The sequence below is a fragment of the Onychomys torridus genome, chromosome 6, assembly GCF_903995425.1.
Source record: "Onychomys torridus chromosome 6, mOncTor1.1, whole genome shotgun sequence".
NCBI lineage: Eukaryota > Metazoa > Chordata > Mammalia > Rodentia > Cricetidae > Onychomys > Onychomys torridus.
This window is the reverse complement of record NC_050448.1, coordinates 81,705,174-81,729,668: the sequence shown is the minus strand read 5'-3', so window position 1 is coordinate 81,729,668 and position 24,495 is coordinate 81,705,174. Positions and strand designations below refer to the sequence as shown.

General features: G+C 38.6%; 1 protein-coding gene across 3 annotated transcripts; it reads right to left on the bottom strand.

The window, feature by feature from the left end:
* Window positions 1–916: 916 nt before the first annotated feature.
* Window positions 917–19,271, bottom strand: Slc16a4 (solute carrier family 16 member 4). Of its 3 annotated transcripts, XR_004945270.1 has the most exons (10): window positions 19,074–19,271; window positions 17,929–18,047; window positions 13,725–13,857; window positions 12,804–12,947; window positions 12,507–12,668; window positions 10,638–11,156; window positions 9,597–9,808; window positions 8,651–8,744; window positions 1,853–1,910; window positions 1,653–1,718 (listed from the first exon to the last, which is right to left on the bottom strand). XR_004945270.1 is itself a non-coding variant. In XM_036191086.1 (9 exons), the coding sequence occupies exons 2-9, from the start codon at window positions 18,013–18,015 to the stop codon at window positions 1,567–1,569; spliced, it is 1,503 nt and encodes a 500-aa protein (XP_036046979.1). In that variant the 5' UTR covers window positions 18,016–18,047; window positions 19,074–19,271; the 3' UTR covers window positions 917–1,566. The 3 variants fall into 3 exon arrangements, 2 of the variants coding, with proteins under 2 accessions (XP_036046979.1, XP_036046981.1); XM_036191086.1 differs by lacking the exon at window positions 1,853–1,910 and having other exon boundaries at window positions 917–1,718; XM_036191088.1 differs by lacking the exon at window positions 1,653–1,718 and having other exon boundaries at window positions 1,749–1,910.
* Window positions 19,272–24,495: the final 5,224 nt, after the last annotated feature.

Here is a 24,495-nt window from a genome sequence, read left to right as displayed (position 1 = left end):
CAGATAAAGCTTCTAAAGGTTGTGTGAAGATTAAGATTAGATTAGGCGAGGCAGCTGGGCCTTTAATCCCAGCAGGTGGATCTCTGAGTTCAAGGTCAGCCTGGTTTAAATCATAGGACTCTATTGAGGAAAAGGGGAAATATTCAGTGAATATTGTGCTTTTCTTAAACTTTGTATGTATTTGGAGTGATAGTCCTATATAATAGATTCCTGGAAAGTAGTTATGCAACATTGTCAGTTGATCTTTCAAACTAGAGAAAATTGAAATGTGAGTTCCTAGAGTGCTCAGTTTAAAACTAGACAGGGAGTTGGAGATGTAGCTTAGTGGTAGTGTGATTGCCTATGCTGCCAAAGGCTCAGTCTCCAGCACTGTAAAGGAAGTTAGATGAAATTCCTTCCACAAGTTGGGTAAGTTGTTCCATTTCAGTATTGAATGAGTCAGGTTGTAAATGGTAAGTAGACCTCAGAGAAGGCACGCTGCTGGAATTATAGCAGATTGCAAGTTTGCACAAAGGCTTATTTGGAAAGTATCAGGGTATGCATCTTGGAACCAAATTTAAGCATTCAGTTTAGGGTTTTTCTTTATTAAGGAATCAGATGTTTGAAAGTAAGAGAAGAGTGAAGGGTAGAATAATAATAGTTGAAACATTCTGAAAGATTTTTAGGAAGGTTATATTGGAGAAAATGGTTTTTATTTTGGACACAGTTCATACTGTGTAGCCCACATTAATCTCAAGATGTTCTTGCTTTATAGTCTTCTGACTACTGGGGCTTCTTGTATATGCCGCCATTCCCTGCTTAGAAAATCCTTTTTATCCTCTTAAAGATCACCCAAACAGCCAAAAGTTCATTATTCAGAGGCAAATGCTTAGTGCAAGAACCATTATTTATTAACCATAAATGGCACCCACCTTTTGATTTAAACATATTTCCTTCTAAGACCACCTCTTTAACTTCCATATGGAACTCTGAAGAGTCATCTAGATGCTTAATAAAAATATTTTAAATAATTAAATGTAGTGAAAAAAATACTGTTTAAGTGGACAGTAATACCATTCAAATGATCATCAAATAAAGATTTTTATCAAGTTTTATTTTTGTTAGCAGTTCACTAGAAATTTAAGAGACAAAATAATTGAAGATTACTTATAGTCCATAAACAACAATAAACTTGTTTTGGAGGGGATATACCGTTCTTGTCACTAAGTAAGGCTTTATTCAGATTCTAGAGCTCTAGTCAACCAATTACTATATTTAAATAAAAAATAGTTTACAGTTGTCACATTACCATAGCAGAAATGAAAGTTTGAATTTATTTATGATAGTACATTGTGATTTTCATTCAATAGGTAAGGTAGCTGCTTCAACTGATTCAATTTTTAGCTTGTTTGATTAAGTACCAACAATTTAAGTTGCTATTACTCTTCCCACCAATTGGACATCTTGGCAGTGCTAATAAAGCAAGAAGGAATCTTAATTATGTCTCTTACTTTCTCATTTTTACGAAGCCTTTTCTTCTAAGCTTTTGTTTCCAGTGGCTTGTTTAGATTTTCTTTTGTTAAGCTCTTACTTGATTGTAGTCCTTTGATGGTCAGACTGTTTGCTTTTCCATCTTTCAGCCAGTGGTACAAAGAACAGGGAGACTGAAGAGAGGAGATAGCAGGTGCCAGAGAAGTAGAAAGAGCCTGTGTATGTCTGTGTATAGTCATATATCCAGCCTAGGAGGAAGGAATGATTTCTGTGAATGAAGTGAACCTTTCTGTTTGTAATTCTCAAGCAAGTCTTCAACTTTAAAGGAAGGTGTATGTATTGTGAGCCTCTAGAACTAATAACAGCTTCTCACCTGTCTTACCTGTAACTGAATCATTTTCATCTGAGTAGAAACTTGCATCATTAAAAAAGTTATATGTCTAAGGGTGGAGATTGGAGAAAATTAGCACTTCATTTTATGATACTCTTACAAGAAGAATACTGTTTTCTTACAAGAAAAGTAATCATAACTTTTTTCAAAGAAAAAGGAGACTGAACCTTCTTTCATTTACTGAGCTAACATTTGAGTATTTACCATGTTTCTATAAGCTGTGTCAAGAATAGTGCTGAGCCAAATAAACATAGTCCCTGCCCTCATAAAGATTACAGTTTAGTGGGAAAATAGACATTAACCATTTAAATTACGTATTTGGTAAATTCTATGAAGGGAAAGCTTGGGGCTATGAGATTACATGATAAGGAACTGTTTGATAACTAGTTTAAAGGAGTTCTGAAATCTAAATAGTGGGTGTGTGAGCACACACATGTGCAGACATTGGATCAAGGCCCTGGTGCAATGGTAGTCAAGCCCTCTGCCATTGAACTGCATTCCTAACTGAATGCTCTTTAAAATAAAAGTGGAAGAAGCTTTGCAGTCTTCTAATCAATGGCACATACTAGAACTTGAGTAAACATCTACTTAGTTTCAGGTTGGGGATTTAGCTAAGTGGTAGAGCGCTTGCTAGCAAGGCCCTGGGTTCAGTCCTCAGCTTGGGGGTGTGGGGGTGTGTTTGTTTCATTGTGTGATAGCAAGAAGTCAATGTTTTATAATGTCCATAAAAAAGTCTATACTATAATGGCAGTGGTGGTGGCACACACCTTTTTAATCCCGGCACTCAGAAGGTGGAGGTAGGTAGATCTTTGTAAGTTGGAGGCCAGCCTGCTCTACAGAGTGAGTTCCAGGACAGCCACGGCTACAGAGAAACCTTTTTTTTTTTTTTTAAGACTTCTTTTTTTTACAGATTTTTTTTTTGCCCCAGAGCTGAGGACCGAACCCAGGGCCTTGCGCTTGCTAGGCAAGCGCTCTACCACTGAGCTAAATCCCCAACCCGTTTTCTTTTTTTAAAAAAGGTTTATTTATTTATTATGTATACAATGTTCTGCCTGAATATATGGCTGCAGGCCAGAAGAGGGCACCAGATCTCATTACATATGGTTGTGAGCCACCATGTGGTTGCTGGGTATTGAACTTAGGACCTTTGAAAGAGCAGTCAGTACTCTTAACCGGTGAGCCATCTCTCCAGCCCAAGAAACCTTGTCTTAAAATTTAAAAAAAAAAAAAAGTGTTGTAGTACAAATCTTAAAGGGTCTTATTAATAAAAACAAACCCAGAACCAGGTATTGGGGTGAATGCTGGAAGATCAGAGAAGCAGAACAAGCCACAGCTTCCTCACCCCGCCAGTTCCTCAGCTGATCCTATGTCCTCAGACTGGAAGCCTCTATGTCCTTATCTGAATGGGTCTCAGCTGAACTGCTGCTCAAAAGCCTAAAAGCTTAACCAGCTGAACTGCTGCTAAAAGTCTGAAAGCTTAACCAGCACTAGTTCTTGGTCCTCACGCCTTATATACCTTTCTGCTTTCTACCATCACTTCCTGGAATTAAAGATGTGAGTCACCATGCCTGGCTATTTCCAGTGTGGCCTTGAACTCACTGAGATCCATGCCTCCAGAAGGCTAGAATTAAAGGTGTGAGTAACACCATTTTCTAGCCTCTGTATCTAGTGACTGTTCTTTTCTCTGACCCCAGATAAGTTTTTTGTTTTTTTTCTACCTACTCCCAACTCATTTGATATAATGTTTATTGCTTTTTTTTCCGTTCTCTTATTTTAGCTCTGACTTCCAGGGTTTGTGGATTTTGTTATTTGGTTCTAGGGATTGAACCCAAGGCTTCATGTACATACATACTAAACATGTGCTCTAACTGCTGAGCTATACTCCCAGCCCCTTTTGTTTTGATAATTTTGTTTTCTATTTTTAATGTAATGCATGAATGGAATGTTTTATATCCTTTTAAATTCAACTGATTTTAAGGAATTTGCTTATTGATTCCTTGCTTGATTAGTGACCTCTCAGTTAAATGTTTCTTGGGGGTAAGTTGAGGGAGTGGAGTGAGGTAGATTGTGGGCACAGGTGAAAATGGGCTTAAGAGAAAATTGTTTATATCTGTAACATTAATTAAGGATTAAAATATTTGACATTTTTAACAAAGAAGGGGATCATTTGGCATATTTCAAGTTGGATGAAATAATTTGTTTTGAATGTTCTACCTATTTATACTTGGTAATTGAGATACCAGTAGCTTTAAAATTCTAATTGAGATCCAGAGCCAAATATATAATCTTTAATTTTTTTTTAATTTTAATTTTTTTTCGAGACAGGGTTTCTCTGTGTAGCTTTGCGCCTTTCCTGGAACTCACTTGGTAGCCCAGGCTGGCCTCAAACTCACAGAGATCCGCCTGGCTCTGCCTCCCAAGTGCTGGGATTAAAAGCGTGAGCCACCACCGCCTGACAATCTTTAATTTTTAATGGTGGACAAAGGTTCACTACTCCAAGTAGATGTTTTAATACCAATCAAGCTTGAATTTTTAACTTAACATAGAAGCCATTTAAATCTAAGCTTGTTTATTATGGCTAAAGGGTTGATCTTATCCAGGATACCTAGTATTAGAAGTATTTTAACATATGCATAATAAGGTATCTTAGGCATGGGACCCCAGTGTAAACAGAAAATTGATTTGTTTTATGTATACTTTATATGTGTAGCCTGAAGATAATTTTTAAAATTTATTCATTTTATATATGTGTATTTTGTCTGCATGTATGTATGTTATGTATTTTGTACTGTATATGTTCTTGGTGCCTTAGAGATCAGAAAAGGACATTGGATCCCATGAAACTGAGTTATGGATGGTTGTGAACCACCATATGGATGCTGGGAACTGAACCTTGGCCTTAACTGCTGAGCCATGTCTCTATCCCTCTGAAGATAATTTTATATAATACTTTTACTATTTTTGTACATGAAAGAAACTTACGGTAAGAAATTTTACCATTGTGACATCATGTCACTACCATCAAACATTTATTATTTTGAGTTTAAAGATGCTTAACCAACACATTATGTATATGGTTTTATGAGTTATGTAAAAGGGAATTTAGTGTGCTAAGAAGTATTCATTACCATATGTTTCAGAATTTGTTGTTGAGCTGAACTAAGAATCCTATTAAGAGTTTGAAGCCAGCCTGGTCTATAAAGCAAGTTCCAGGACAGCCAGGACTTAACACAGAGAAACCTTGTCTTATGCATGTCCATACACATAAAGTCATACAGTACGTTAAATGTTAAAAAAAGAAAGAAAAAAGTATCTATAGGCTTGTTATTATGTTTCCATTTATTATCATGTTAGAACTTGAAGTATACCCAGGAAGTCCTTGATCCCAAAGTTCCTTGATAGTAGTTTCATATATGAGGTTGATAATTCTGAGACTGGCCTGTTTAATGAGAACTTCCTCTGTTGGGTAGGAGATATAGTGACAAACTTCAAGGTGTATAGACACACTGATTTTATTTCCTTTTATAAAGGAAAATAAATGAGATGTGGGTCTCACCAGGTAGCCGTGGATGGCCTAGACTGGCTGTGTAGACCAGGGTGCCCTCAGACTTACTGAGCTGATGATATAGCTTATTTGTTAGAGCGACAGATCTCCTTGGATGAATGACTTGACATTTTATCCATTATCTTTTCCTGTAATACACAGAGCTAGAAAAGATAACCTGTTTCCCTGTTATTTCTGACTTACAAAGTTGAAGTACCTGAGAGGGGACAGGGAGAGAGGAAGGGTGGGAAAGGATATGTAATTGTTTGGACACTTATGGAAATTTTCTTTAGGACTTTAACCTCTTCTGGAACACAGCCAATTTACATCCATTTAGGATTAGAATTTTTTTACTCTGCACTACATAGAAAGTTCTAGGCAGCCTGCACTATAGAGTAAGACCCTGTCTTAGAAAATCAAAAAAGTTGATATAAATTTTTGAAGTTTTCTTAGAGGGCCTTGAGAGTGAAGATTCTTGTGTACCAAGTTGCAGCAAGCAAAAGGTGCTTGGTGGTTATTGTGTGAATATAGAGATAAAATCAAACTAATTAAAAAAGTTAGGAAAGCTTTCAAGGTATTTGTGCTTGATTTAAGTATTTATATGTATGTGCATAATGTATTTGTTTATTGGGAATGGGGGTATGTATCTTGTATGTTTTTTAGCAAGGGTCTGCTAGAAATACAACAAAGTTTCAAATATTAATTCTTCTTTTCCCCCACAACCTTTCAAAGCTGCAATCTTGGTGCTAAGGTGGAATTCTGGAGGCTATCTACCAGCAAAAATCTGGCAGGTTTGGGTACTCAGTGACATTTAACGTACACTTAGTTTGCTAACCACCCTCAGCCAGGGAACTGAGTGTGATTTGGGCCATATTCTTAAATAAAATTGGGTTTGTTACTAGTTCCTGGAAAAGGATAGAAAGAACCTGGCTGGAGTAGTACAGGAGAGGAGTACAGGAGAGGAGGGTTTTGGTTTTTTGACCTACGTTAAGGAATTGTGTTGCTGTTATATTTTTAGTCATATACGTGATGATAAAGGTATATAAATGATTTTATTTCCCATGTGCTCTATTTATAGATTTTTAATTGTGTATTTTTTAATTAATGGTTTCTAAAGGCTTCCTATGTTTTTTTTTTCTTTCCTAGAGTTATTGAAGTGTTGTATAGAGCTAACTTTTCTTTTCTTTTTCATTCCCATACAGGAAGGAGAAGTATATTGTTTATGTATTCACTGTTACCATTTTAAACAAACAGTTTGACTGAGGATATACTGTTTGCCAGATTCCTACTTAAACATGCCTATACTCTTTTATAGGAATTTCAGCTTTTCATTTGGTAATAGATATGGGTAAGTAAAAACAAGAATCTCTTACAGCTCTGAAGATTACCAGTAAACATTTAGAGTTAAAGGTGAATACAATCATGTAATTTCTTAATTTCTCTTAATAAAATGCTATTTTTATTTTGGTTTTTTCAAGTACTAGTAATTGAACCTGTGGCCTTACACATGTTAGGCAAGTGGTCCACCACTGAGCTACAGCTCCATTCCAAAGAATTGAGTTAATCTGAAAACCAATAATTTGTAGTGTTTTTGGTAGTTGCTGCCGAAGTCAGAACTTGGGAAGACATCTAATGGTCTTTATAAAGTCCTCTATCGTTTTATAGAGGAATGACTTACTGAAACAAGGGCTTCCTTGAAACCTCTTCCTTTAACAAGATGCTTAGCCATGTAACATCACTGTCAATGAGATGTCCTTAGTTTAGTGTCTTATCTTAATCTTACTTGACATACTATGAGCAATTCCAAGAGGAAAAAAAAAAAAATCCATGTGAGCTTTTAGCAGTAGCCTTATTACTACCCTTGACTTGTTAGAACATTTATGACTGCCCAATTCTTAGGATTAGTGGATACAAGTATCAGGAGCTCTTTAAGTATTCTACATTTTGGGTAAGAAAAAGTTATAAACATTTGTTCTGATTGATTGAAAACAAATAAATTTTATAATGCATTAGGTGTGTGCATGAAATAAAAGTTTCACAATAAAGTGGTTCTATTTTCTAATTTGCTCTGTTGTAGTCTGTTCTTTTTCATTTAAAAAAAATATTAGGGGGTTGGGGATTTAGCTCAGTGGTAAAGCGCTTGCCTAGCAAGCACAAGGCCCTGGGTTCGATCCTCAGCTTAAAAAAAAAAAAAAAAAAAAAAAATTAGGGGGCTGGAGAGATGGCTCAGCAGTTAATAGCACTGCCTGCTTTTCCAGAGGACCCAGGTTCAATTCCCAGCATCCACATGGCAGCTAACAACTGTCTATAACCCCAAGATCTGACACCCTCACACATACATGCAGGCAAAACACCAATGCAGATAAAATAAAAGTAAATTTAAAAAAATAAAATAGAAGCCAAGAATGGTGGCACATGCCTGTAGTTACTGCACTTGGGAGATGGAGGCAGGAGGGAGGATCAAGAGTTCAAAGCTAGCAAGCACCCTTGAGGTAGTGAGTTTAAGGTCAGCCTGAGCTACGTGAGATCCTGCCTCAAAAATAATTTTTTTAAAAAGTGCAAACTTGACACTATTACAAATGGTTTTTGTTTTTTAATGATAGGGCAGAATCACTGTTGAGTTATAGTCTAAAAGTAGCAAAAGTGAGGGCTGGCTCAGTTGGCAGATTATTTGTCTAATATGGATGCCCTGAGTTTGATTTCGTTTCCCACCTCGCCCAAGTAATTGATTTCACACTTGTAATCACAGGTGGGGACAGGAGGATTGGGAAGTTCTTAAGGTTTCCTGGGTACATGGGGAGTTTGAAGCCTGCTTCAGCAAATGAATCTTTGTCTCAAAAACAAAACAAACCATTTAAAAATAGCAAAGTGAATTTTAAGGTAAGCTCCTTTTTGTGGACAATGCAAATATAGTAGCAGTCAGCAAGATCAAATATATTAAACCTTTGGTCTGTGAGAATCTAACCTTTAAGCCTGTTCTCTAGGAATAATTTTGTGTGTGTGTGCAAGTAGTCAATTTTTTAATTAAATCAGCAAGCAGAAACTACCATTTAGGTTAAACTGGTTATTTCTAGTAAAGTAAAATAGCACATCTACAGAATTAACTCTCAGATTTTCCTGTATTGGTGATCAGGGTAGAGGAAACATGGGAAAGTCAAATACAGCACTTACACCTGGTACCATTGCCATAGATCCTAGACTATTTTCTTCATTGAAATTTGCTTAGAGTGTGGCTCAGTTGTTACCTGCTATTGGTGGTCCAGAAAGGACAGCCATTCCAGCAAAGAAACTGGCATATCCCAAAAACTTGTGTACTCTAGAATTCTTAGATAGATCAACCTGCAATTAGAAATCAGTGTTAGCCATTTTAAGGATTACCTTCTCCAGTGTGTTATGTTTACGAATTGACTCCTGGGATGATTTGGGTGGCCCTTCGCCCCCAGTGTTAGGAAAGCAAATAGAAGTCAACTAGGGAAGTTTGGCTAGGCAAGGTGTTTTCAGTTTCTTAGTGGGGGACATTGGTTTGATTTTGGTAGGTTAACCTTATGTGGTTCAGGAGTGTGTTTACCTCCCAAACATTAATGATTTTCCTTCTCCATTAGGAAATAGTATTTTGGCAGTCCATGCTTATAATAATATTAAATCCACCTATGACTGGCTACCAGCCATAGGTTTATAAGAAATCTGGTAACATGAGAAGCTGATTTCAGCCTTAGGAACCTGGAATTTTGCCTAGGCCTCGTACACTGTCCTATAAAACTTAAACAATTCAGTTCCATTTGAAATCAGGATTTAAGTCACTTTGCGATTAGAAACAGAGAACTTGTCAAAACAATGTTCTTAAAGTATACAGAAGGCCTATGTAAGACGACCTACATGCCTGTGTTCTAGCAAGAGACAGAGACCCTAGAGCCTGAAGGAGAGGGGTGAATAGAAGATAGTTGGAATCTTGCTGCTGATCTGTTGCTCCTTTTCCTGTTCTATGTGGGTAGTCCTCTCAGCTTCTCTTCTTCACATAGTAAGATAAATAATGACAGGATATAGCTAGCTATAGGATTTCTGAGGTCTCATGCCGTTTTTTTTGTTTTTTTTTTTAATCAAAAAATAATACGAAATTAAAATTTGCTTTCTGGAAAGCTGTTATTGATCTTTGTATTGAGTGGTTTAACATGAATGAATGAGTCTACTCACCAGTACTGGGAGTATTAGTGCCAGGTAGCCACCAGCAAAAATGGCAAAAAAGATTGTGTAGGCCATAAGGAGTGGGAATGTGGTGGCCAAAGGAGCAAGCAGGTTAGTTACACCACACAGAATGAGGTAAAGCTTGTGGTATTGATACTTCTTGATCCAGTTCTGATCAGCAATCCATCCAGAAATGAGCTGACTGACTGTCTCAGTGATACCTGGAACAGCGAATACAGAGTTAGACAATCTATCCTAATACCTTTTGAAAAATGTCAGTGTATAAGCACATCTTTCCCCAAGTAGTAGGACTCCATTTTGTCAGAATACATGAAGGAAACATGATTTTGTACCAAAATAGGATATATGTTACTTTCCTTTTCTAAACACATCTAATAAAATAGCAAAATGCTGCTTCCAGCGGAACATGAAACCATCAAGTTGCTATGTGTGTTTTCTAATTGTGTGTGGAATCCTTGCTAAAAATAAAAAGACCATGGGTTGAAGACGTTTTAAAGTCTCTTAAAAGGTACTACAAGTGAAGATATGAAACTTAAGTGTCTGTCCTGAGGAGTCATATGGTAAAACATGAGAAAAATTTTTAAAAATCTTCCATTAAAAAAGTAGACATGGAGCCTGTGGCACATGCCTTTAGTCCCAGAAGTGTGTGTGTGTGTGTGTGTGCGCGCAGATCTCTGAATTCAAGGCTAACAGTGTACATAGTGTAACAGCATTTTTTCACTGAATTAAGCTTCTACCCAATGAGTAATTGATATCTACTGTGTTAGACACCTGAAAATGAATAAGGTGAGTTGGGTCCACTTGAATCTGCAAGATAGCAGTTTACAGATCTGCTTGAGGAAATGCAAGGTATTCTGCTTAGCCTCAGAAAATGTGCTTTCCCTAGGTTTCTACAGCCCACTCATGATCACTCTTGCCTTTTCCCTCCTTCCTCTCCTTGCTTCAGTTTTAAAATAAAATTTAATAAACTTTTAACAAGTTAAGTCCATTTTTCCTTCTAGGTAGGAAGCTTGAAATAGGTTTTCTTACCAGCTACAGACACAAGGTAGGAGGCATCCATTACGTCAATTCCAAGTGTTTTGGCTCTGGCTACTAGGTGAAAAGTAGGAATGAAATATGCTAATTGACTGAGGAGAAAAGACCAGGTAAATATATAGAAGAAAGGATTTCTAAAGAGAGAAATATCTAAAAGATTTTGTTTACAGTTCCATGAAACAAACTTTTTCTGGTAACTTTTGTCATTGCTCATAAGTAACAGTCTGTTCTTGTGAGGCCCATTGCTGAACTCTTCACTTTGATTTTCTAAGACAGTTAAATTTTTAGTAGATGGTCCAGATTTCTTCATAGAAATGCCTTTGATAGAAGACTCTTGTGTCTCATTGCAGTGTGATGTTTCTGTCCTGTCTGATACCTCTGGTCTAGTTGCAGACAAACTGCTTCCTTTACTTTTAATATCAGAATTGTTCTCTGTTTGGATGTGGATGGGTCTTAAGAGCATACTGGAAGGCACCAAATTCAATGCAATAGCTCCAAATAATATAAGAGCACCTAAGTAGAAGAGAGAAATTGAGAAGATAAGAATACTGTTTGGTTCATGGTACTTTCTATTTATACACTCAGAAAAGGCCAATCTATATAGTCCAATAATTCTTGAAAACACTGCTTTCATGTTTACTTAAAAGTCTATGTGTATGTATGTGTCTCCATGTGCATGCATGTGTGTGCCCAACTGAAGCGAGAAGAGAGAATCAGATCCCCTGGAGCTGAAATTCTAGGCAGTTGTGAGATATCTGATATAGGTGCTGGGAATGGAATTCTAGTCATCTGGAAGAATAACAAAATGCCTTTAACTGCTTAGCCATCTCTCCTTTCTTGCCTCCCAAATGCAACTGAAAGCATTTAATTCTATTGACAATATACATGCTACAGAAAAATGGGATATTTTGGAGATAGAAAACCAGGAAGTTGGACCAAGAAGACATGCTAAAGGAAAGGGGGTTGGGGAGGCAAGTTGCTAATCTGAATGGCACAAAGTTATAATACATTTTAATGGGTTTTGGTTTTCCAGGTAGTTTCTCTGTATAATAGCCCTGGTTGTCCTGGAACTCACTCCGTAGACGGAGGCTGGCTCTGAACTCTCAGATCCGCTTGCCTCTGCCTCCCAAGTGAGTGCTGGGATTAAAGTTGTGCGCCTCCACATACTGGCTTAATGGGTATTTTAAATATATTTCAGTGACTGGATTTTGTTATAGGAAATACAGAATTAGTTGACAGGAATCATGGGGAAAAACACATTAGAAAAGGGAACAGGCTTTCAGCCTGATACTTTTTTAAATTCCCTTGAAAGAAGACATACTAGTCTTGCCTTTGATACTGAGTACTTGGTTTCAGTGTGTCCTGAACAAAGTTATGACTCGTGTTTCTGGAGAGAACAAACTATGTAGGCTTTCTTAAAGTTTGTCAGCTGGAGATTCCCATTCACCATGAGACTACATAGGATGGATCATGTGTTGAATTCCAAAGAGAGTTCTGCGTGGGCTAGCAAAGCCTCTAGGTTATGGAAGATCAATCTCTCTTTCTCTCTTTCATACTTTCTAATAAAGGAGATGTGCTTCTATTAAGTATCATCCTATTTCCCCTCCCATCTTCAGTACTAGGGATTAAACCCAGAACCTGTGCATGTTATAGCAGTACATTCTACAAGTGTTTGCACTGAAGTGGTGTGGTGCTTCATTCCTGTAATCCCAGCATTACCACAAGTTTGAGGCCAGTCTGGTCTACATAGCAAGATCTGGAGTCACCAGGGTCTCACAGTGACCTTGGATCGAGGAAGAGGAATTTACTAGTCTTAAGCTTCACCTTTTGGTGTTGATAGTTTAGAAATTTAGACTGACTCACCTGTCCAGTCATAAAGATCTATCAGGAATTTTGTAAAGGGTGCCAATAGAAATGTCAGTCCCATTCCAGAACGGGCAATCGCTGTTGAAAGACCCAATCGTTTTTTGAAATATTTGGTAATTACCACAGCAGCTACTTGGTACAAGAAAGCAGACCCCAATCCTAAAAGAAAAACAAGTTTGAAATTCCCTTTTTATTAGGTTATTAGTTAACCAGATCAGACCATCTATTTAGGAGCCTTGGGCAATAGGAAGGTTTCCTGTTTCATCTTTTATAGTCTATTTACAGTAGACTCACCTGGTAACAGTCCCATAGTCACACAAAGAAAGGGAATGCCTGTGGCCCAATTGCTGACTAGATAGCCACCAGAAACAAGGAAAGTCCCGAGAATGGACGTAGTTTTTTCTCCAAGTATGTCACAAATAATAGCAGCCAGGGGACCTTAAGAGAAGAAAGAAAGTGCTAAATTAATGTGTTCTGGCATCCCTTAATCCCTATGTGTGATTTGAATGAATGATTAGAAGAAAGTAAGATGACTACTTTAAAATATTGTATATTCAAGAAAATAAAGTTGTATTTGTACTAGTGACCTTTGTTTTGTGCAAAGTTGGATCACTAATCTCCATATTATTAAGTACTGACTAGAACCAGAGGAGAAATTGGTTTGTTTTGAATATGGTCACATAATTAAAACTGAAAGGTTTCACTTTCAGTCTTGGCTCACTGGACTGAAAGCCTTACCAGACTAGAAAGAAACCAGGCATTAAAAATGGTATTGGAGAGATGGCTCAGAGGTTAAGAACACTGGCTGTTCTTCAGAGGTCCTAAATTCAATTCCCAGCACCCATATGGTGGCTCACAACCATCTGCAATGAGATCTGGCTCCCTCTTCTGGCCTTCAGGGAAACAGGCAAACAGAACAATGTATACATAATAAATAAATAAGTTAAGTAAATAAATAAATAAATAAATCTTAAAAAAATTCCAGTCATGAATTAAGTAGTTGGATTCTTAATTCCTTTTTAACCCTCATTTTCTCAACTTAATTACCAAATTAAGTAGTGCTTAAACACTATGATGTCTTTCAATATTGCATATTGATATTAATGCATATTAATAAGTAAACTTGAATGTAACAGTACTTCAACCTTTGACAGTGTTGTCAAAGACCTTTGTGGTCGTTCTCCATAGACAGCAAACTTGTTGCCAGTTTCATACCTGCACAAAAACGGAGTGATGACATGATGGATCCAATCCAACCAATTTGCTCTGAAGTGCCTTCAAACTCTTCTTGAAAGACCACAAAGAAAATTGCAAATGTCTTGGTCATCCCCATCACAAACACATTTACCTAAACCAAAGCATATCAGGGTCCTCCTTAGGTGAGTAGGCTAGTGCTGTTACCAGAGGTCCTATTGCTCCAGTGTTTCAGTCATTACCCATTTTTCTTATTGGTGCTTTCTGATTATGTAATAAGGGTGAGAGAAGCGGTTCATTCCTCTTTAAAATGGTGAGACATAGTCATGAAAATATAGACTTGACATCCCCATTTCAAGTCTTATGAAAAGGATGTGTCACTATTGATTTGTAGGTGAGAAGGAGAAGTTTAGAGAGAGAAAAAAATGCCAATGATGGTACAGGTAGTGAAGTTTATATCCTAGATTGATTCCAGACTCACCACTACTTTGTTTCCTTATTGCATAGCATTTTAGGAGTTTATTCCATGTGCTTTGGGGGAGGGGGGAAGAACACAACTATTTCTATTTGGATACCACCATTCCTCAACTCCTAAAGAATCACGACCAACACCCACCTTTCTTTAATCAGCATTTCTAGTCTTATTTCAGAATAGTATTTCTTATCTGGAGGCAAGAGACCAAGAATTGGCAGTGCTTAGGGGCCTTCCAAAGTTCAGGAAGGAGTCCTAAACAGTTTTCTCATTCTGATTTGAAAGATACAAAACAAAACTTGGGACTGGAAAGATGGCCTAGCAGTTAATTTTGAGACAAAGTCTCAAAAGTTTTGGCTGTCCTAAAACTGTGTAGACCATGTTGATGTTGAACTCACAAAGATCCTCCTATCTCTACCTCCCAAAACTGGGATTAAATACATGTGCCACCACTCCTGGCTTACCTCTGTTCTTAATCATCTGAATTTGGCTAGCTATTGGGCTTCAGTAAGAACTTTTCTTCTTTGTTCAGGTTGTTTCTTATTCCTTCTAACTCTAATGTCTGGGTATGCCAGCCATGAATTGAATGTGACCTGCCCAATAACAGGCTGTGTTGTGTATTCACTGAGTATCAGAAAAGGAAAGGCAGAGCTCTTGCATTTACCCAGCCAGCTCTCTCTAACTCTTAACTTCCTAATTCATTACTATTTGGACTCAAAAAAGATTCTAAAGACATCTCCCAATGTATTTTCACTTCATTAACCAAGCAGACTATTGTATTGGACCCATAAGAATAAGTGGGCCAAGGCTGGGTGGTGGTGGCACATGCCTTTAATCCCAGCACCCAGGAGGCAGAGCCAGGCAGATCTCTGTGAGTTTGAGGCCAGCCTGGTCTACAGAGCGAGTTCTAGGACAGGCTCTAAAACTACACAGAGAAAACCTGTCGCGAAAACAAACAAAAAAGAAATACTAAGTGGGCCTGTGTGTGTGTGTGTGTGTGGTCAGCCTTGACTCATTTTGAAATCATGCCAGTTGTTAGGGTCACTTTTATTTAATGGCAACTTCTTTCTCTCCCAGGCCCTTTTGTAGTATTATCCTCCACAGACAAGTTTCTTCAAAGTCTATTGTGTTTACTTCCTCTTATCATAATATTCCACTGAAAACTGAAGTTCACTAACTTAGTGCCCATCATGTAAGGGCTCTGACCAAGGTTATAACTTGCTTGTTGCTAAGTCAGGAGATTGTTGCTATTTCTATTATGTGACCTCAGCAGTGTCCACACATTGTTTATCCCTGATAATTTCTAGACATCTGCCTACTTCTCCATTTTCCCTCTCTGAATGATTACATTTATCCCCACAATGATTACCCTCAAGATTTGTCTTATTCCTCGTTTCTCTGTTGATTTTATCTACTTTGCCCTAAAGTTCAAACAGTATATTCCTGGTATCTTCCTTAAATTTCGGACCTTACTGTTTTCTTGCCTGTATTGCAGTGTGTCTAGGTACAATCCTCACTAGTCCATTATTGGCAAAGCAACCACAGATGCAATTCTAAAATACTTTCCCGATTAATTTGCCTCATTAAAACTTTATAACCTCAGAGCAACCAATATTCCTGCTCAATCTGTTATTTTTCTGACATTATCTCACTATGCTGCCCAGGCTAGCTTTGGACCCATGATCCTCCTGCCACTGCCTAATAGTGCGGAGATTACAGGTGTGCACCACCACACCTGGCTTTTAATGTGTTTTCTGTAGGCTCTCTGCACCTCTGGCTTCATCTGTCCTCTTGTTAATTATAAATATGTCTGTCTATCAGATTATTCATCCTTAATTAGTGGTTACTGTGTTTCAAGCTGTATATTCCGAGTAGGCATATATGTCTGGTAAGACATACTAAACATAGAAACAGTTATATATTAAAGTATGGTAAGTTACAATGTAACCTTCCTCTGCCTTTGTAGGGGAGCTTGCAAAGTACACTGAGAATTTTTTCACTTTTTCAGGAGTTTAAATTTTAAAGAAAAGCACTCTTGTAATTCACACAGAAATAAATGCATTGCCCTAAGGATGCACATTATTACTATGAGCAGTGAGTTAGCTTGAGTTCATTGTTAATAGTTTGGTATATTTTTTTGTGCTTCAATAAGCATCATCATATTACCCAAGTAAGACATTACTACCCTGATTATGAGGTACTTTTTCTTAGCAGTAACTAATCAAATGACTTGCCAGCCATTAAGAAAAATGTAGAAAAAAGGTGGGAGAACCAGAATATCCAACAATACCAACACTATACACCATTATTTGAGAGGAGGCCCAACCAGGTAGAGCTCTCAGGGTTAAGGCATCTTTAGTTTCCCTGTTAGTAATGTTTCTATGAAAGGAGAGATGAATTTCTGTTCTTTGGTAATGAAGCCAGAATTTAACAAATTATGCTTTATTAAGATTTATAATACACAAATCTTAGCTGAGAAGCTCTGCCTGCTCCTTTCCTATCATTATGGAGGAGTAATGCATTATGTTTTCCACCTCCAGTTTCATACAGATGTCTGTTACTCACCAGGACTTGGGCTCCCATCATGTGGCCTCGTACTGTAAATCTAAGCAGGAGAGGAGTATCAAGAAAAAGTTGTTTTCATGAGTGTGTCTCCAAGTTTATAGACACGCAGGGTTATTTGAGGTACAGCTATGATGGGATCCATCAATGTTTAGAATGGGCATCCTGATAATGCACATAACCACCACTTTTTTATAAAGCAACCCCAACAGTTCTTGGAGGTGAGGTCAAGAAGTCTTAGCTTTACATGTCAGATCTATAATGTTTAATTCTAGTTTAAGTTATGGGGAAGTGGGGATGTGGACAGCAGACTGAAATGTTCCCAACCCTATCAGTGAAGGGGGCTGTCTCACTTGGCTTTCTATTGATATGAAAATACTTGGGGAGAAAAAGGTTTATTTCAGCTTACAGTTTATAGACTATCTTGAAGTCAGGGCAGGAACTGAAGCACAAGCTATGGTGGAATACTGCTTACTATCTTGTTTTCCACGCTTGCTCAGTTTGTTTTCCTAAACAACACAGGACCACCTGTCCAGAGGAGGCAGTGAGCTGGGCTCTCTCACATCAATCATTAATCAAGAAAATTCCCCCCCAGACTTGCCTACAGGCCAGTCTGATGGAAGCAGTTGCTCAAATGCCATTCCTTCTTTGCAGACATGTGTAGGTTTGTGTCAAGTAGACAAACATCAGCACAGGGACGACTGTCAGAAATACTGGTACATGTTAGGCTGAGTGGGTAGTTATTTTGAGAAAGGGTCTTGCCATATATGACTGGCCTTGAACATCCAGCAGTCATCTTGCCTTGACCGCTGAGTGCTGGAATAGTCTCATACCTGACAGGGCTGACTGAGTACTTTCAGAAATGTCCAATGCTAGCCTTAGTATAGTAGAAAATGCAATGTCCTCAAATCCCAGTTGCCATGCTGCCAACGTAGAACTGCCAATCAAGCCTGGAGCATTCTCTGATTAAGAGGTCAGAGAGGCAGAGGAGAGGACTGGATAAGAATGTTTCTTTCTCTTAAGGGAAACAGCTCAGCTGGGTTTAGCTGGGTTGGCCTCTGATCTTAGTAGTTTGGGGAAGTTCCTGGCTGCCTGTCTATTCAAATCCCATTATTTCTGAAGTGATTTTATTATGTTGTTTCAAGCTTTTCTCCAGACAGTTTAGCAGTTTGAAAGGGGAGAGAAACTTACCAGAAAGAAATGCAACACGATCATCCATCCCCATCCTCCATCCAGGGTTTTAGTGTAAGGGGGGGCCTTTTCTTCCCTCTTCATCATGATGCTTCCTTTATGTTATGTATGGAAGATCGCTGGGATAGAGCCAAAACATAGTTGCTTCAGTAGCCAAGGAAGTGATCGAAACTTATGTGGGGTTTGTTTGGTTTTGTGTGTGTTTGTTTTTAAGACCTGGTCATGGTCATGCTATGTAGCTCTGGCTAGCCTAGAACTCAAGGCAGTCCTGCCTTCTCCTGAAAGCTGGGGATTATAGGTATGCGTGGATAAACTTTTAAATTTTATTTTTTATCCATGGTATAAAAGCAATTGTTCCTTCTGTTATTTTACTTTTTCCTTCCCACTTAGTTACATATGAAGTCTGCCTGGTGTAAAGAAGGACTCAGTCTTACTCCCTTGACAGGAATGGCCACTCCACTTATGCTCAGAATCTCTACCACCTATAAGCCAATTCTAGAGGAAGCCATATGTTACCTTTCCAGTTCTGGGAACCAATCCTTGACTTTAAAGAAAAATAAATGGGAGGGGGACCTTGGGTTTATACAGTCCCTTTATATGGCATTTAGGTTTTTTAAAGAACTAGATACCCCAACAAAGTACTTTATCTCTTTGTTAACTGGATACTAGATCAGGAAAAGAAATTGGGAAGCCCAATTGGGAAATATGAATGAACTGAAATAGAGGGTACTGTATAGAAGTTAAGTATTTTGCATGTGATAATGGAATTATGATTCTGCAGGAGACTAGTGTCCACTAGGTATTCAAGATTGGAATGTCATACTGTGCTACCTTCAAACAGAGTTGAGTAAGTAAATACCTATATATTGATAAAGAGAAAATGAATGTGTTCTGAGGAATGGTGTTACTCTCATTTCCAATTGTTAGAGCAGGCTGGTTTGTGTGTGCGCGCACACGTGTGCGTGCTTTCACTCACACTTGTGTGTAACATGTTAAACGATTAGACTGGACAGAAAGATGCCAGGGATGTGTGTGTATCGTGCATGTGCGTGACATCTGTTAGATGATTAGGCTGGACAGAGATTCCAGTTATTTCAAGGCCCCTGAGAAGACCAACCCAACGCCCAGTTCCATTTCCACCTTACCTTTAAGGATGTGTTCAGCAAATGAATCCTCTATAGACAAGGAAATCTGGAGGAAAAATAGTTACTTTTCCTAAAACGTTACTTTTTTCCCTAAGGAATTTCATTCCGCTGCTTGGTGAAAACAAGCAGGCATTGTAGTCAGCAGCAGTGCAGAGTGGTTTAGGCACTCCAGCCAGTGGACTTTACTTCCTGAGGGAGGAGGAAAGGCTGTAACTTGAGCTCAGGCCAGCCTTCCAGCCCGCCCACAAAGGAGACTTCGCCACCTAGATCAAAAAGTTGGAGTAAACCAAGGAGAAAATCCTCCTAGTGACATCTCAAGCCTGAGGGGTGAGGGTGGGGATGAGACATCAGATTTTTGAAACACTTGTCCAAAGTTCGCCACGGAGTCTCAAGACTGGCTTCTAAAGGAACAAAATTCCAGAGATGGGAGAGTTTTTTATTGGGCCACAGATGTTGCTCTCTGATAGAGTGCATGCTTAGCTTGGGTACCTGGGTTTCGTCTCTAGTAGCAAACACACAAAAACCTTCAGTAAATTTTGCCTGCTGTGTGCTCTATTGTACTCACTAAGTAGTATGATTACTAATTTGGGATTTCAGGTCCCATTTTAATTGCTTTTTTGAACCTGATTACTTTAATTTCGGATATTTCCCATGAAAAATGTATACTTACAGTAATTTTAATGAAACATTTTTTCTTACTGCATTTTGGAAATGATTAAGGCTGAGTCCTAGAAAATTACCTGAATAATTCAACATTCCAGTCCAATTTCCTTCCTTTGCTCCACCTTCCACAAAGAAAAAGTAAGTCACCAAGAAAGTGCCTTTGATCTCCTTACACCAACATTCCAGATTTTTAAACCAGAGTGTATTTTAAGCCCAAGTATGAGTTGTTTGATCTGGAAATCTGTACTTTTTGTTTGTTTTTTAAACAAGGCGTTTCTCATCCTCTTAAAGCCCAGCTCAAATACTTTTTTTTTTTTTTTTTTAATTAAAGTGCTTGGAGTAAGGCTTAATTTGGGAGGATGTTCAGTAAGTGCAGCCATGGAAAGATGATGCATGTATGTGGTGTTGGTGGTAAAGATCAAATAAACATTCAGAAGGCAAAACCCAGAGGAAGAGGAATAATTTTCAGAGAGCTCTGTGATAATTATGTACCCAAGAAAATGTTTTTAGTGACCATCCACGGAACTGGTTTCAAGGTCTTTGGTGACATACTAGCTACTCTTTTAGAGCAAAGCTATGATTTAATCACAAGAGATGGAGTTGAGCTTGATGCTGATAGCCCTGCCTGGAGCCCTGGGACCAGATTTGAAATGGAGTGGGACAGTCATCTATAGACCAAGAGGACTTTGAAATCCTCAGAGATGAGCCCCTTCAGACATACCTTTTATATCAACACCTCAGTGGAAACCATTGAGACAGTGAGTAATGATGGTCTGCTTAGAATCTCAACTCTGCATTGTAAGTCCTGAAATTCTGAGCAAGTTAACCTCTTTGAATTTATTTCTGAAACTATAAAATGTAGCTAATGCTGTTTTGCAAGATGGTTGTTAAGGATTAAGAATACTTCTTACTGCCATGTATGGCAGCTCACACTTAGAATCTCAGATGCTGAAGCAAGGAGGACTGCTGTGAATTTGAACAAATCTAGGTTGAAGTCAGACCCTGCCTCCCCCCACCAAAGAACAAAAAATGAAATAAAAACTCATGAATCATTCTTGTTAATCAGAACAAAGAATTATTAAGGTATCTGGGATATTAGTTAACATGTCAGCACCCATACCCATGGACTTAATGAAGCTTACAGAGCCTTTAAACATACGATTAATTTCTCAGCTTATAACCTTTTAACTCTTGGCGATCAAGCTATTTGGTAAGAATTTACCATAATTTCTTATTACTATTGTTCTACTGTCAGGTAACTTATGAGTAGTGTTCAGTCCTTGGGACTTAGTTTAGTACAACATTACCAAATTAAGAAAATGATCCAGCTGAACCTTCCCTTGTTCTTGTTCAGTCCTTGCCTTTAAAAAGTTGGCTGATGGGGCTGGAGAGATGGCTCAGAGGTTAAGAGCACTGACTGCTCTTCCAGAGGTCCTGAGTTGAATTCCCAGCAACCACATGGTGGTTCACAACCACCTGTAATGAGATCTGGTGCCCTCTTCTGGCTTGCAAGGACACATACAGACTGAATACTGTATAATAAAATAAATCTTTAAAAGAAAAAAAAAAAGGTGGCTGACAAAGCCAGACAGTGGCATCTGCTATTGCTCCCAGCACTTGGGAGGCAGAGGCAGGAGATCTCTGAGTCCTAGGCCAATCTGGTGTACAGAGCGAGTTCCAGGATAGCCAGGGCTATGCAGAGAAACCCTGTCTTAAAAAAAAAAGAAAAAGAAAAAAAGAAAAGAAAAAGAAAGAAAGAATTAAAAGAAAAAATTAAGTTGGCTTACAGAGCTGGCCTCTGGCTGGCATTTGGAAACTTAGGATTTCAGGAGAATTCCTACCATTTCATAAATCATGAGTGGATAACTGTTCCCATGGTGAACAATCAAGACTTAGGTTTCACTCCCGGAAACCTGGAAGTTTGTTAACAGAAAATGCTCATGTGTTAGCCTCCTCTGGGCACTGTCTAGTGAACTTCTCTGGCTGAAGATGTTTAATAAATATTATCACACTCTGTGCTGTAGAAATTAAGTACATTCTATATGACTTGACTGAAGGAGAATTCTTAGTGTACCTTGCTTCTTTTTCATTTTCTCCCAAATACCATTTGCTTTTGTAAGTTCTCTTTTTACTATAATAAACATGACGACAGGAAAATGTTGAGTCCTAGTTAATCATGAGAACTAAGTGTCTTAGTTAGGGTTTCTATTACTGCAATGAAACATCATTATCAAAAAGCAAGTTAGGGAACAAGTTAGGGTTTATTTGCCTTACACTTCCATATCACTGTTTATCTTCAAAAGAAGTCAGCACAGGAACTCAAACAGGGTTGGAACCTGGAGGCAGGAGCTGATGCAAAAGCCATGGAGGGTGCTGTTTACTAACTTGCTCCCCATGGCTTACTCAGCCTGCTTTCTTACCGAACCCAGGACCACCTTAGGGATAATACCACCCACAATGGGCTGGGCCCTTCCCCTCAATCACTAATCAAGATATGCCTTATAGGTCTGCCTACAACCTGGTCTATGAAAGCATTTTCTTAATTGAGGTTCCCTCCTCTCAGTTGACCCCAGCTTGTGCCAAGTTGACATAACACTATCCAGCTCACTGAGGAATTGTATGTGCCTGCCATCTCCCAAGAAATGATGTTCTCCAGAGCCAGAAACAGTTGGCAACAGAAGCAGGAACAGTAAGGTTTACTATAAGTAATTAGTTCGCATAACAATAGAGACTAAGAAGCCCAGCATCTGTACTCAGCAAATGGCATGGTAGGATTCCATTCCAAACTAGGACAACAGAACTAAGGTGTTAAGTTCCAGGCACAGTCTGAGGATGGAGGGCCAGTGCCCCAAGTCCAAGAATCAAATGGAGAGAAAGGATGGAAGATTTTTAGTCTGTTCAGGGTTTTGCTGGGTTACAGGAGACCCACAAACACATGTTCAAATGGCCTTGTCCAGACACACTTAACTCAAGTATCTCGAATATCATAGTCCAGTCAAGTTTTAATACACAAAATTAACCATCATAGGGGAGGGGCTTGGGAAACCCCATGCAATCATACTTGGGTTTTAGTTCTGTACAGATAGGAAATTACCTATCTCCAGTGTGGTGGTTTGAATGAGAAGAGATGACTCCACAGGCTCATAAGTTTGTGGCTCCCAGTCAGTGAAGCTGTTTGCAAAGAATTAGGAGGAGCAGCTTGCCTGAAGATGTGCTCTGAGAACAGTCTTGACATTTCAAGACTCTTGGCATTCCTAGTGTGCCTTTCTCGGCCTCCTATTTTGGATCAAGATATGACCTCTCAGGTGTTCCTACCACCATGCCTTTGCTCTACCATCATGGACTTTTTTAATGACCTGAAACTGTAAACCTAATTAAAGGCTTTCTTTTCTAAGTTGCTTTGGTCATGGTGTTTTGTCACAGCAATAGAAAGTCACAAGACCTCTAGCCTTCAGGTCTTCCCAGCACAAGTCTTGCTTTATTAATAAGTTGGATATACTTTTCCCTACCTCAAATGGTTACTGAATGAGAAAATGCTTGCTTCACAGGCACTGCTAAAGAAAGGAGTTACGAGGTAAGCAGGTGTAGCATGATACATGGCATAAGCCATGAGCAGGAGCTAGATCTCGCAGGCCATGTTATCAACTTTGAATTTTGTTCAAAATGCAGTGGATGTACTTGTTACTGAGCATTATCATCACCAGGATGCCCTGTCAGATTCAATGTGGCTAAAATTGAAATCAGTCATCTTCTGTTCTGTGATGTTGACTAGAAAATTAAATCCTTGTTCCTATTCTGTTTGCTCTGTTGCACCCCCCCCCTTTATTTAGTACATTATTTTACAGAACCCATTCTTTTCTAAACTAGGATAATACACAAGATTAAATGAACTAAATGTATATAAATTGCTCAGTTTATGTTTAGCATGCAAAAACTTCATTAAAGACTGAATTGTAAAAGCCAGGCATGGTGGCACACACCTATAATCCTAGCACTTTTGAAGTGGTGCAGGAAGATCAGAAATTCAGGGTCATCTTTGTCTGAATAGTGTTTGAGGCTAGCCTGAGATACAAGACCTTGGTGTGTGTTGTGTTTTAATGGCTCATTACATTTAGGCTAGAATTGGAGATAAATGAGCAGAACAGTTTTACTCATTGGAAACAAATGAACTTGGAAACCCCAGGATTTTTCTTCTTCTTCTTTTTTTTTTTTTTTTTTTGAGAGAGAGAGAGGCTAGTCTGGAATTATGTAGCACAGACTAGCCTTAAACTCGGAGCAATCATGTCTTTGCCTCCCATGTCTGCTAGGTCTAGGATTGTGTTTTAGGTTTTTTGTTTTGTATGGTGTTTTGTTTGTTTGTTTTTGAGACATCCCTGTATATCCCTGGCTGTCCAGGAACTCATTCTGTAGACCTAGCTGGCCTTGAACTCACAGAGATCTGCCTGCTAAGTGCTGGGATTACAGGTGTGAGCCACCACCATCTAGCTAGGTCTAGGATTCTTAGGGCATTTTCTTGAGTTAGCTGCCTTCTAGATTTTTTTCACCTCCTGCCTAACAGACTAAAGCATTTGCTGTTATCTAAGTATTCCTTCTGGTTTGCCTCTTACTGCTTTCTTCTTGCTAGAAACCCTTACTCATTGCATCCATTCTATTCTTGGAGGCCCAGTTTGTACCACAAAACCCTTGTAGTCATGTATTCAGCAAGAGCTTATTTAGTGCCTACTGTGGTGATCAGAATGTAAGACAAAGGTCATGCTCT